At 38.0% G+C, this 13,292-nt stretch overlaps 1 protein-coding gene across 4 annotated transcripts in view; it reads left to right on the forward strand.

Annotated features, from left to right (window-relative positions):
- ERBB4 (erb-b2 receptor tyrosine kinase 4) overlaps positions 1 to 13,292 on the forward strand; it is a 769,459-nt gene that overhangs the window by 576,086 nt on the left and 180,081 nt on the right. For 2 of the 4 annotated variants that reach the window (XM_087706314.1, XM_087706327.1), the window contains exons 14-16: positions 1,152 to 1,245; positions 2,166 to 2,320; positions 11,912 to 11,986. In XM_087706314.1, the coding sequence (XP_087562440.1) occupies positions 1,152 to 1,245; positions 2,166 to 2,320; positions 11,912 to 11,986 (324 nt within the window). Of the gene's footprint in view, positions 1 to 1,151; positions 1,246 to 2,165; positions 2,321 to 11,741; positions 11,787 to 11,911; positions 11,987 to 13,292 lie in introns of all 4 variants that reach the window. The other 2 variants (XM_087706322.1, XM_087706329.1) reach the window with 1 other exon arrangement.

Genomic DNA, 13,292 nt, shown 5'->3' on the forward strand with positions numbered 1-13,292 from the left:
TTTGCTAAATTTTGTTCTACTGTCATCTCCATATGTGGCCAAATGTCAAACATGTTAGTAATAATTTTAGTAATGTATTTTTTAATTCTTTGCCAATAGTAGGATATTAACGAATGTTACTTTTTAATCCCTCTTGCACTGAATTTTCATCTTAGATAAATTGGTCTATGGCTCTTTTTATAAACTAATCTATATTATAACTTCAATTGGGAAGATACAGACAGACTGATACTTCCCGTTCTTTTCATAATGTTAGATTTCTCAGGCCAAGAAAATATCGGGCTATGATATTAGACCCCTGTTTAGAATTGATTATCGTTCCCATCCCACCAGCAGACTCAGTGGGACACATAGAAGAACTCTAACCTCCCAATAGTATGATTCTTTTCATCTGGTCTTCTTTAACAACTCGGTGGCTAATAGACCACTCCGGCTTTGAATGCTGAGTCAGTAGGTTATATGCACGCCTGTGTTCTGTACAACCTCTCCAATTATTCCCAGGATGAAAGAACGGGAAATGAACATCCAAAGGCTGTTCCCACTAATAACACCCCTTTAACAGTGATAACTGTTTTAGGTTCCAAATATATGATTTATATAACTTCAGCTTCCCCATTATTTCTGTGCAAGCAGCGTTTTTAGATGGTTTTATTTATTTATTTCACAAAGGAGTAATTTGTTAGAGGTCTTTCAAGCGTACTAAGGAAGTCATCAGAGATAGAGGAAACCCAAGGGGTTGAAATTACATCAGATATGTGTACAATAAGTCCCTTTATTTCAGTAGATGTATTTTTTCATCTCCAACATGTCTATTTATTTATTATTTAAAACACTGATATAACTTTCCATTTTATATCAAATTCTGGGCAGGTCCCAATCAAAAAGGGCACACTGCATGTTTATATGAATAGTATGAAATATTTTAATATCCTTGTCTTTACAAATGGCGAATAGAACCTATCAATGCAGCATTTGCATCTTAATTCAGGGTTTGGGGATGGGGATGTAATTAGAAAATTATCAAAGTAACGGTATAGTTGGGGTGGGAGGATGAGCACTTTTGCTTGCAGAATAACAATCATGTCAGAAACTGAAGTTGCTCCCTGATTCTGTCACTTCTTGTATTTCTAAATTGCTTGTTATTTCCACAGGGAATACAGAGAGTTTGCAAATGGTTCAATTTGTGTGGAATGTGATCCGCAGTGTGAGAAGATGGATGGAAACAGAATAACGTGCAGGGGGGTTGTAAGTACAAATAATATACAGTCCAACATATAAGCTGGTTATTATAGAAGACAGATATGTTTTTTTTAATTTCTTTCATCCTTTCTTCCTTTGTACATTTATTAGTTTTACTTATTTGCTAGATTTATATCCATCCCTTTCTTCCATGAACTCAAGGCAATGTGCAATACACTCTTTCCTCTTAATTTTTCTCACAATTACAACTGTCTGAATTAGAATCACAGGGACGTGGTGGCTCAGTGGCTAAGACGCAGAGCTTGTCAATCAGAAAGGTCGGCAGTTTGGCGTTTCAAATTCCTAGCACTGCATAACGGAGTGAGCTCCCGTTACTTGTCCCAGCTTCTTCCAAGCTAGCAGTTCGAAAGCACTTTAAAAAATGCAAGTAGAAAAATAGAAACGACTATTGGTGGGAAGGTAACAATGTTACATGCGCCTTCAGCATTTAGTCATGCTAGCCACATGACCGTGGAGACGTCTTTGGACAGTGCTGGCTCTTCGGCTTTGAAATAGAGATGAGCACCACCCCCTAGAGTCGGGAACTACTAGCACATATGAGGAACCTTTACCTTTATCTTAAGAGTATATGACTCTCCCAAAATCAATATCTAAACATATTGTGCTCAGGGTGGATTTGAATCTGGGTGTCTCTGGTTCTAGTTCTAATCTTAGTGGAAACACTATGCTGAAGCTACGCATGTTCCCATGAAGGTTTTGCATGGGATGAAAAGAAATAAAGATAGAATCTAATAAAGTATAACAGTGATCTGCCTTCGTGAAAAGTCCCAACGTAAGTCTTAAGGCAATGTAAGTACTGCATCCTGTATTAAATATTACACTTACTTGATGTCTCTCAGTAGCTCTTGGGGATCTCAAAACTGAATCAGAAATGTGGATATTCTGTATTTCTTCTTTCTATGTAGGGACCAGATCATTGTACCAAATGCTTTCATTTTAAAGATGGCCCCAATTGTGTTGAAAAATGTCCTGATGGTGTACAAGGGACAAATAGTTTCATATTCAAGTTTGCGGATGAGGATCGTGAATGTCGTTCTTGTCACCCAAATTGTACCCAAGGGTAAGTTTACATTTACGTATGTTAAAAAAAAATATTGTTACATATGATACTTTCAATTCATTTTGCTGTACCACTTAATCTTGATGAATAAAGTGATTTGTCTAGAACATTACATTTTTATCCCCAAGTCCTTCAGGATTTCTCTATGGATAGCAAAACTAAAGATGATGATGATGATGATGATGATGATGATGATGATGATGATGATGATGATGATGATGAATCAATATCTTTATTGTAATAGTCTCTCAGAGTCTGAGTTACTCTACCTTGTACAGTCTCTTTTCTCCCTTTTTTGCTGGAATGGGGAAAAAGAGCAAAAGTATGCTTTCGTGTGTGTTTGCCTCAGCATATTAAGAATGCAGTCCTCCCCTTAACTGTCTCTCCTGCTTTCGTGTTCAGCTGGGAGATGTGAAAGTGAGTAGATCTGCCTTCCCTAGAGTGATAGTGCCACTTTCCATGCGACTCTAATGAAGAAGACTGTTAGATTACATGAACAATGGCATTCATGTACAGAACTATCCTTCAATGTATAGAGAATAAGTATGGTAAAGATGTGTGCAGCCTTGCCTTTTAACTGAACTTCAGGTGCCTTGCATGTGAAGGTGAGGAGGGTCACAGTTGATCTTTTATCTCTCTGTATCTGCATAATGTACAAATGATGATGATTTTTGAATCTAGGATTTTAAACAGAAAAATGGACTGTTTTTTCCTTATGTTGTTATAAATTGCAATGCAATGGAAACCTGGCCTAATTCAGCACCAGGCATGCACACCTTCCTTTCCACCGTATTTCCATTTGTATTACGAAATCTCAAGATTTGGAGGCTGGGCTGAGTGTTAACAGGGAGAGAAATTTATCAGTAAAAATTAGAAGCTTAAAGTTGGAAGTGATCATTGAAATCGTTTCTAATAATCCAATCTTTTTGTTGCCCTTCTCTGAATTGGTTTAAGAATATAATTTCTATGAAAGTTTCTTACAGTGGATATGATATTAAAGATGGGGTCTGATCAAAGCATAATAGAGTGGAATGATTTCCCATGAATTGAAAATTATATTTTGGTTAAAATAGCCTAAAATAAATTTCTCTTTTTTGCAGCCACTTCATAGTTCCGGCTTTTATTAAATGCAATCAAATACTTTTAATTTTAAAAAATGGAACATCTTTTTTAACATTTAGTGCTACCAAGTATTCCCAATCCAATATTTGTGGATTTGATTTTTATTTCATAAGTGAAGAACTTTGTACTTATCCCTACTAAATTTAATTCTGTTACTGTAAGCCCAATTTTCCAATCTAGCATCCACGGATTTTGTATTACCTAAAGATTCTCTCCACTTTTTCATCCAAATCATTAATAAAAAAATATTGAACTGTAGTTGATTCATGACTGATTGTTGTGGCACCTCATTCAGTCACTCTTTCCAAATTGATGATGAATTTTATCAATGGACGTTTCATGAATATAAATTTCAATCCATCTTTTAATCCATTTAGTTGTGATGTCATCTAATCCACAGTGAATGATCAGCATGTCTTGGAGTACATTGTCAGATATTTTGCTGAAGTCCTAAAGGGCCCCAGTTGCAATGCTGCTCAGGGACAAGTTAAAATCTCCAAGAAACATACACTTGGGAACAGTAGGAGTGCAGCCCCTTCACAAATTTTTGCAGTCCCCATTTAATTACTAAACCAGTGTTTCTCAACCTTGGAGACTTGAAGTCCTTCCCTGGTCTTTTAATTCTTGTATGGGTTTCAGATTCCCCTGGTCTTTTATTAAATCTTTATATCTCAGTATTTTATCCATATCTGTAACATTTGGGTGCTTCAGTGCTTATATTGTGGATAGCCAATTTAGTGTAGTGATTTATTTATTTTTGCCAAATCTGTAACAACACATTCCTAATTAGATGTCTTTGAAAGTATTTGTGGGATTTATTTTTTTCATTCCAGATGAATGTGTGCCATCCCACCTGCAAATTGTGTCCTTCTAATGTTATGATCCTCTTATTTTTTTAATTCTATCCACTCCCATGTTAACGCTGCTCCCTGATAATACACTTCCCACTCTGGAAGTGCTAGGCCTCCTTTTTATTTACTATCCTGTAGCAATTTAATCCTTAGCTTTTAGCCCTGCCAGATGAACTTCATTGTTAATTTATTTAAGTCTTGAAAGAATGGTTTCCCTGGTTTCATTGGTGTTACTTGAAATAAATATTGTATTCTCAGCTCTCTTTTTTTTAATCCTCACATTTTATAAAGTCAAAGATATGTGTTTGACTTTATCTTCAATTTTACAATACAATTTTACTCTTAACAAGAAGAAATTGAGTATTATGTCATCACCTTCCCCCAGTCTTCCTCCTACTTCTGCATCCTCAGCTAATTCTAATTCCTAGAGTTAGCGAAGCTGAATTAGTGTTGGTTAGAATATCTTTATAAAGGCAGTGAAACATCTATGCCTATATGGTTTTTCCTTCTTCAACAACAGCACCATATTAATTGAATAAAGTGTCACCAAAATAGAAAACCATTATATCTGGTAACCAACATAATTTGCAAAGGTTTTGCTCTAGGCATCTGTGACTACATTTCCGTTTCAGTTCTTATGATACATGACTTGGGTTTAATACTCCCCTCCTAAATCTATTAAAATGGCTCTTGTTTGCTATGAATGCCCCTTGTGTGGCAGTATTCCCAATGCTTCGTATGATGGAAGTTGGCACAGATACAGGATCTCTTTCGTATTTATTTAAGATCCTTCTCCTTGTTTCTGATTACCATGTTTTGGCATTAATGTTCACACAGCAGATGTCATGAAACACCATTTAAAACAAAGCCCCCTTTTCCAGAAAACTTCAATGGAATACATTTCAAAGGGTAGTGCTGATGCTTGAAGAACCAAGCCCTTTTGTAATAGCCCTTTCTGAATGAATCGTTTTTCAAAAGCTACTAGACTTGCTGAATTTGATCCAGATATCAGCCAAATGTGTTGATGAGGCTTAGAAAGCTAGAAAGGATTGTAGTTTATGGAAGCTTCTCTTCTCTGTAAACACAAGTGAACTTTGTCCATTTTTTCCTTAGTTGGGAATCCTCCTTTCTTTAAACCTTGTAGACTAAACAAAAATAAAAAGTTAATGAAGAAAACCAGTAACTTGATTTCTGTTTTGCCATACCTCCATAAACTTCTCAACCATCAGAACCTGTTCTGCCTTGGTGCACTGTGACATTTAATGACATCTTTTTCAAATCAAGCTCGATTCCTGATGATTTCATAGAAGCACCTGTGCTGTTATCTTGGCAACAGTATAGACGTTATAGAGAAAAGCATTTTCAAATCCAAAGAAGATTTTTTTCTCACTACAGCAGTGGTTCCCAAACTTGGCAACTTTAAGACTTGTGGACTTCAACTCCCAGAATTCTCCAGCCAGCTCTGTAGAGCTGGCTGGAGAATTCTGGGAGTTGAAGTCCACAAGTCTTAAAGTTGCCAAGTTTGGGAACCACTGCATTACAGTAAGTGAAGCTTGGCATGCTAGCATTACAGTAAGTGAAGCTTGGCATGCTAGCAGCTGTAGTTGTTAGACTTCTGGATGTTTAATATAGACCACTCGATTTATTCTACAATGGACAACCTCTAAAAAAAACCCAAGAGACAACTAACAAATTAATTTTGTTAAATAATAATTCACAAGAGGCTTTTATTGTTTTGCTGCTAAAATTAAAGCAGTAAATAATTCAATAAAATGTTGATGTCAACAGCTGTTGCCATTCAAAATGAGACCTTTTGTTGGTTGTGCAGCTCTAATTACAACAGAGCTTGTAGGGAAATTAAACTAAGGATGCAAAAAATATCCCAGAATTTGTGGTAGAGGTAACTGCTATTTGGTCCTTTAAAATCTGGGTTATATGGTTAAAAATAATCATTACTACTGGGAAGAAAAAAAAAGGCACTTTAGAGGGGCTTAATAATGGAAGATAGCTTTTTATAGCTTAACATACAGTATATTTAATGTTAAATATAAGTCCCTAAAATAATATTAGTTCTCTTCTTGAATCTATAAAATATCTGTAAATAAAGAAATGTAACAACTGGAATTTTTGCACCTTCTGTCATTGCAATAGGAGTGGAAAAATTCTTCACTTAATACATGTCTTTATATCAATTGTTCAAAATACAAGTAGGGGCAATAAAAATATTGGCTTAAGCCCATTGATGAGTTTAAATTCAGTTCAGGTGGATAGAGCAGAAAATTGTTCCAGCCAAATACCTTATTCATCAGTCCCTTGTCCCTTGTGGCTTTCTCCTGAAATTTCTGGAGGCTGTGGTGAATGCATCTGGGCAATAATACATATATATATATATATATATATATAAAACCATGGCTCTGATGTTTCTTCTACAGACATTTTATTTGGATACCCCCTTCTAATAAAATTGTGCATATATTTTGGAGGGTTGCCAAGCTACCAAGCTATGAAAAAATGAATTTTGTCCATTGTCTCTTCTAAGCACCTACTGTAAAATAGAAGCGAAAATATATTCTGAAACAGCCATTTTGGCTTTTGATAAACCAACTGTGATTCATAATAACTTTCTGGTTTTTTATATTATTAAACATGAAGCAAACAGGCTACAGGTTATCATTAAAAAATCACTTGCTTGCATTAATGCTAGTAGCTACGCAAAATAAAAATGTGACTCCTCTTTTTTTAAAAGCTATTCTTATAAATACACCTCCTTTAAAATGTATCAGTGTGCCATTCGGTGATGATGGGGGACTTTAAGTAGTCACAATGCACATCTGAGATGTTGGTGGCTTTTTTTGCCTCATTTCTCTTCCTTCCATCAGTGTTTTAGTGATCTTTGCCCTGAATAAATTAATTTACCTTCTTTTTATTTTCTTATTCATAATTATTCTTCCTCATGGCTTTTTAAGAATCAATGGAAGCAGTGACTGAGATGGGATATCTGGCTTGATTCAGAAGAGCAATGATGGGGAAAAAATCAAAATACTTCTGTATATAATCTCTAATTCGCTGTGGTAGCTGGGCAACTGGAATGAAATTGGTATAAAAAAGCCTGTTCAGTAAGTGCAGAGTGCCATTGCCGCACCATTCTGTACTAGCCTTATAAATTGCTCTCCAAGAAGATATTTGATGTATAAACACAAATTGGTAGGCTTGGCACCAGAAGCCTAATTACTCAAAGCAAATGGCTTTGTTAGGATTCCCTAAAAAGTAGGCTGAAGACCCTTTTTTTTTCATCAGAGCATTTTAGATTTCAAGAGACGGGAAGGAATTCCTGATGATATTTTTGTGCTCAATGTGATGCTGAAGAGGAATTCATATTTCACCTGGTATACCATGAGACTTTCTCATTCTTATGGGTATTGTATCTGTCCAGTATACATGTGAAAAAGCAGTTTTGTGCCATTTTCTTTTTTAAAAAATAAGGATTTTATCTGAAGTTCTCAAAAGAATGAGAACTCCATCCAGTGCTTGATTCATGAGCCCAGATTAGCTATGAAACATGGAGTGGGCATTCAAGAAGTCTTGATGGCTTTCAGAAGCTTTGATTCTCATGGAATTGGATGTGAGATCCTTTGGCTGAGAGATAGGCTCTATAGATGATGCACTTTCTTGTGTAGTTCATCTTCATTTGGCACACCTGGAGGAGAAGAATATTCATCTGCGAATGCTGTCATTTTAGTTTGGCAAATGCAATCATTCCTCAGCATTTGGTGAACAAATTGGGCCTATTAGGTTTTAATACTTCTTTATGTAACTGGATACTTGATTTCCTTAAGTCCCAGCTTGTGAGAGTTGGAAGAAAAGTTTCCGATTCCATCTCCTTGATTACAGGTCTCCTAAAGGGCTGGGGATCCTGAGTCCCTTATTGTTCACCTTCATGACTGCTGTGCCAAGTCTGTGACGAATCATATTGTGAAGCATGTGGATGACCTGGCAGTGATGGGAACTAACTGGGATGACAGTGAAGATTCTTATAGGAAGGAGATGAAGGCTTTGGTGGACTGGTGCAATAAAAATAACTTGGGTTTGAATGTTAACAAAATAGAGGAGATCATTGTTGATTTTAGGAAGAGCTGGCATAATCATACTCCACTTTGTATCAGGGCTGCAGCTGTGGAGGTGGCCAATAGTATTAAGTATCTGGGGGTGCAGATAACTAACAATTTGACTTGGTCTCTTCATACGTTGTCTTTAGTGTAGTGTTTCCTGCGTTGGATGAGGAGAGCACATCTTTCTACTTCTATCCTGGTCACATTTTACAGAGACACAATTGAGAGCATTTAAAAAAAACTGCATCACTGTCTGGTTTGGTGGCAGCAGTGCCTCAGATAGAAGGTCCATACAGAGAGTGGTGAGGACAGCTGAGAAGATTTTAGGCAGCTCACTTCCTGTTATTCGGGATACTGCTTATAAGCGCTATGTGCTTAGAGCTCAAAGCATTGTTAGGGACCCCACACACTCCCTTTACAGTCTGTTTCTGTTGCTCCCCTCTGGGAAGAGGTTTCAAAGTATCCATAGCAGCACTACTACTAAATTCTCTAACAGCTTTCTTCCTTATGCCATCCGTCTTGTACACTCAAAGGATTCTTTTTTTCTTTCTTTGCCATTCTATGCCATTCTTTCTATGCATTCGAATTAGACTGTGATAGTTCATGGCCGGTGTGACAACCATGGATCCAAATAACCAAGAGCATGTCTTGCATTGGGTGGGGCATACTAAATATGGCTTTTATCTCAGGGTAGTTACCATGTTATTTGGTAGTGAGGGCAGTATCTTCAGCTGTGGAAGAAAGACCAGTCTTTTATTGCTTTTGGGCTTGCTGATGTTACTTCAGCCTGCAGAGAGGGCATGACGCATAGGAGTCCATTTTAGACATTATATCATGGCAATAGGAGTAGTGAAACAAAGTTATGTCTCCACTCTGATCATAATGGTCACCCAACACCTATATTTAAGGTGATCCATTCTTTCCCCTTCCTTGTTGGGAAAGGACAAGTCATAGCATCACCTGGAGGACCCCTATAGGAATATTCTAGCTATCTGAACTATAATCATTGAGATTTGCTCATAGTTCCTCTTTGACTGGGCAAGTCCTATTAAAATACCTGGTGTATAGTCTTACAAGTTTAGCTGGGATGTTTTAACCCGCTGCCTTTTTGTTAGATCCATGATTCTCCTGGCAAGAGGGGTTCCCTTTCTCCGTGTGTAATTCTGGTTGATGGGAAAGAAGAGAGATTGAGTCTGAAGCTTGTAACCTGTGAGATGCTTCAAACCTTCGTGCTTTTATTCCATGTAATATCTACATGAGGCCATTGGCTGAAGCCATTTGATAGTGTGAGATGATACACTCTTTTACATGTTGATCCTGGGCTGTCTGAGTGATGCTGTTGGATGCTTGGGTCTAGAGCAGAGTTGGCCATTTTACAACCTGCGGGTCACATTTGTATATCCCTGTCCAATCTGTGGCTGGGAGAGGGAGTAGTGGCAGACCCAGGTTTTCCACAACATCCCAGGATTTCATGTAGCCCCTTGGAAAAATCAATTGCTCACCCCTGGTCTAGAGGTTATGAAGATGAGGATGGATAAGAACAGAGTCGGGCTCAACCCTAGCACTTTAGCCATTGTGAGTATTTATTTTTGGATGGGTTTGCATTTCCCCATTTAGGAATGGTGTATAATCTGGAGATTTTTCTAGTTCCTGCTCAAAAGTGAGGTGAGGGCTCTTGCCAAGAAATCTATTGCACAGACCCATCTTGTATATTAGCCCTGCCTGCTCCTGGACTGGAGAGGCCACCTATCAAAACAATAATTTGTTCCTTAATCACTTCACGCGTGGACTGTTGCAATGTGTTGTAAGTGAGATTGCCCTTGAAGATCCCTTGGAAGCTGCCGCTCTTCCAGAATGCATCAATGCAGACAGTAATGTGTAGCAGTGTGGCTCATGAACTGCATTGATTACCAGTTAGATTTCAGATGCAATTCAAGTTGCTGGGTTACCACAAATAAAGCCCTTTACCCATAGACCCTGGTTGCCCGAGTGACTACGTATCCCTGATCCCTGCCCTATACAATCCAACAAGAGTTGGTTTGCATCATGCTCATTCAATCATATCACTTGATGCGGGAAAGAAGCAGCCTTTTTCTTGTTGCAATATCTACCCTCTGTAACAATATCCCCCATACAGCCGTATGGGACTATCTTCAAAAAGTGCTTAATAACCTGGCTTTCCTCCAGGCCTTCGGTTGGTATGTGTGGTGAGCCTTAGATATAATTTTACAGGTTAACGTGATGATTTTATTCTTCTTGACACAAAGACACTTCTTCTCTTTCTTACATTGTTTCTTGCTATTTTAAATGTTGTATGTTATACAGAGCACTTAATGGCGTTTGGTAGTATTATAAATGTGATCAATCAATAAACACGCAACTGGATGGATATAATGACTTTTTATCCAGCCTCGATAGAAGCAGCATAACTGAATGGTAGTTATGCCCCTTGAAATAGAGAAAATGTTAATTGTTATCTTTTAAGCCATGCTATAGTCAGTAATGATTGAATTTATTGGGCCATTGTATTAAGGTACAATGTAGATCCTTTCCTTGGCAGGTGAAACTTGGCTCTGATCATTTTTATACAACTCCACAATTATCTGTACTGAGGTAAGTAAATGAAGAATCACAATTTGTATCCACAGTGATTTAGCTTTTCAATTTTACAAACAGCAGAGCATAACACGAGGCATTGTAAACTGAAAAACGGTTCTACCACAAAACCGCGGACGACAAAATCACGGTCGACGAAAGCGCGTATGTGACGTCATCACAGCGCGAAGAAAAAGATCGAAAAAGATCGAAAAATGTAAAAATAAAGCTAAAACCTTCCGCTAACCCCCCCAAACCTAACCCTAAACCTAACCCTAAACATAACCCTTAACCTAACCCTAAACCTAACCCTTAACGTAACGAAAAACCTAACGCTAACCCTTAACCTAACGCTAAACGTAACGCTAACGCTCTAACCCTAACCCTTAACCTAACCCTAACCCTTAACCTAACCCTTACCTTTATGTGAATCGGCTTGCTGTAATTTAATTTTTATTTCAATTTTTCGATCTTTTTCGTCGCGTTGTGATGTCACATACGCGATTTCGTCGACCGCGCTTTTGTGGAACGCGCTTTTGACGGGTCACGCTGAAAAACATTTGAAACAATGGTTTCATAACGCTTGAGGGAATATTGTTATGTAACTATTTGGAGCAAGGAAAATGGAAGGGGGATGGTGATGATGATGATGATGACAATGATGATTCTGCCTATACAATGCCTAACGCATGTTTTCTCTTTCTCTCTTCTCCCTTCCCCCACTTCCACCTGGATTCGCTGCAGGTGCATAGGCCCCCGCCTTGAGGACTGCATTGGTTTCATGGATAGGTACTTGCTGAGCACTTGCTCCTCTTGCCACACCTCCCATGTTCCATGTGTGCGCAAAGGTGCTTGTGTGTGCATGGCCCCTGTGAATGGTGAATGATCCTTTTCTGTTCTGTAATTGCCTGCAGGTGTAGAGGCCCCACTAGGCATGACTGCATTTACTATCCGTGGACACGCCAGTCCACGTTATTCCAGCACGCTAGGTAACATCAGCCATCCCAACTTTCTGTTCTTTTTGTTCTTTCGTTGTAAGAAGTAGGATAATCACATTACCCAGTTTAGTAAGCGGGATCCTAAATTTATATTCATCCATTCAAGTCCTTTTGGGGCTACTTTCTATACTATTGAGACTTACTGAATTAAATAAGTTTAAGCATACACCCTCAAATGTAAAATTGCAAGTTCCCACGTGCTTCCACGATTGTTTTGGAATTTGAATATTGAAAATGTTTTTAAAAATGAACGTTTAGTGGAGGTTTAAATGGAGAGTGGGTAAGGCAGTCTGGAGTCCTTAAGAGATTCCATAGCCTCTATTCAAACCACACTGCCTGGTGTGGGAGGTAGAACAAAGCTTATTGCAACAGCACCAGTATAAATAAATGTATAAGCATTCCACATGGGAACTAGCCTAGTGCGGTGGTTAAAAATCAGACTTCAAACCAGGAGACAGTGAGTTCTGGATCTGCTTTAGAGACAAAACCAGCTAGTAGATCTTGGTCCAGTCACTCTTTTAAAGCACGAGGAAAGAGGCAAAAACAAACCACTTCTGAAATCTTGCCAAGACAACTGCAAGGACTTGTCCAGGCAGTTTCCAGGAGTTGAGTTTGAAAAATAGAATGGATCATTTCTGGCTAAATGTCCCAAACTAATCAAACTGGTTGATGTGATTTTCTGCCTCAAATATTGTACACTAACCTTACGTCTGCTGACTTCTTTTTTTTTTAGATCAACATCATCTTGTAAATGTAGTTCTTTTTCTTACTTGTATTTAGATATACCATATTTTTCAGAGTATAAGACGTTCCGAAGTATAAGACGCACCTATCTTTTGGGGAGGAAAACAAGGGGAAAATCTCTGCCTCTGCCTCCCAGCCATTTGCCTCCTTGCAACAAACAGCACAGACAATAGTCGCTGTTTGTAGTGTTACATTTCAGACTATATTTGTACAGATGCTGTTAAAATTGATGTGCTTTCTGGAAGGATAGTTCTTCTCTCCTATTTAAAAGAAGATACAATAGCACTGGGCCTCTTCAGATCAAGCATTTATTTTAAAAAGCTTCTTCATTTTGTTAAATTGTCTAGAATAATAATAAAGCAGTCTTGAAAAAAATAAGCCGAATAATTTGAACATCCTATAGGGATTTATAGTTATTGACCTACGTCCTTGCAGCAAACAGCCTGATTAGCACAAGAAAAAAAAATCTGCCTCTGTTCCCAGCAATTTGCCTGGTGGAGCAAACAGCAAGTTTCACTTTCAGTTTCTCCCGATCATCAGTTGTTTCAGGCTG

The sequence above is a fragment of the Thamnophis sirtalis genome, unplaced genomic scaffold (genome assembly GCF_051295495.1).
Source record: "Thamnophis sirtalis isolate CommonGarterSnake01/CBP01778 unplaced genomic scaffold, rThaSir2_p1.2 scaffold_1, whole genome shotgun sequence".
Lineage (NCBI taxonomy): Eukaryota > Metazoa > Chordata > Lepidosauria > Squamata > Natricidae > Thamnophis > Thamnophis sirtalis.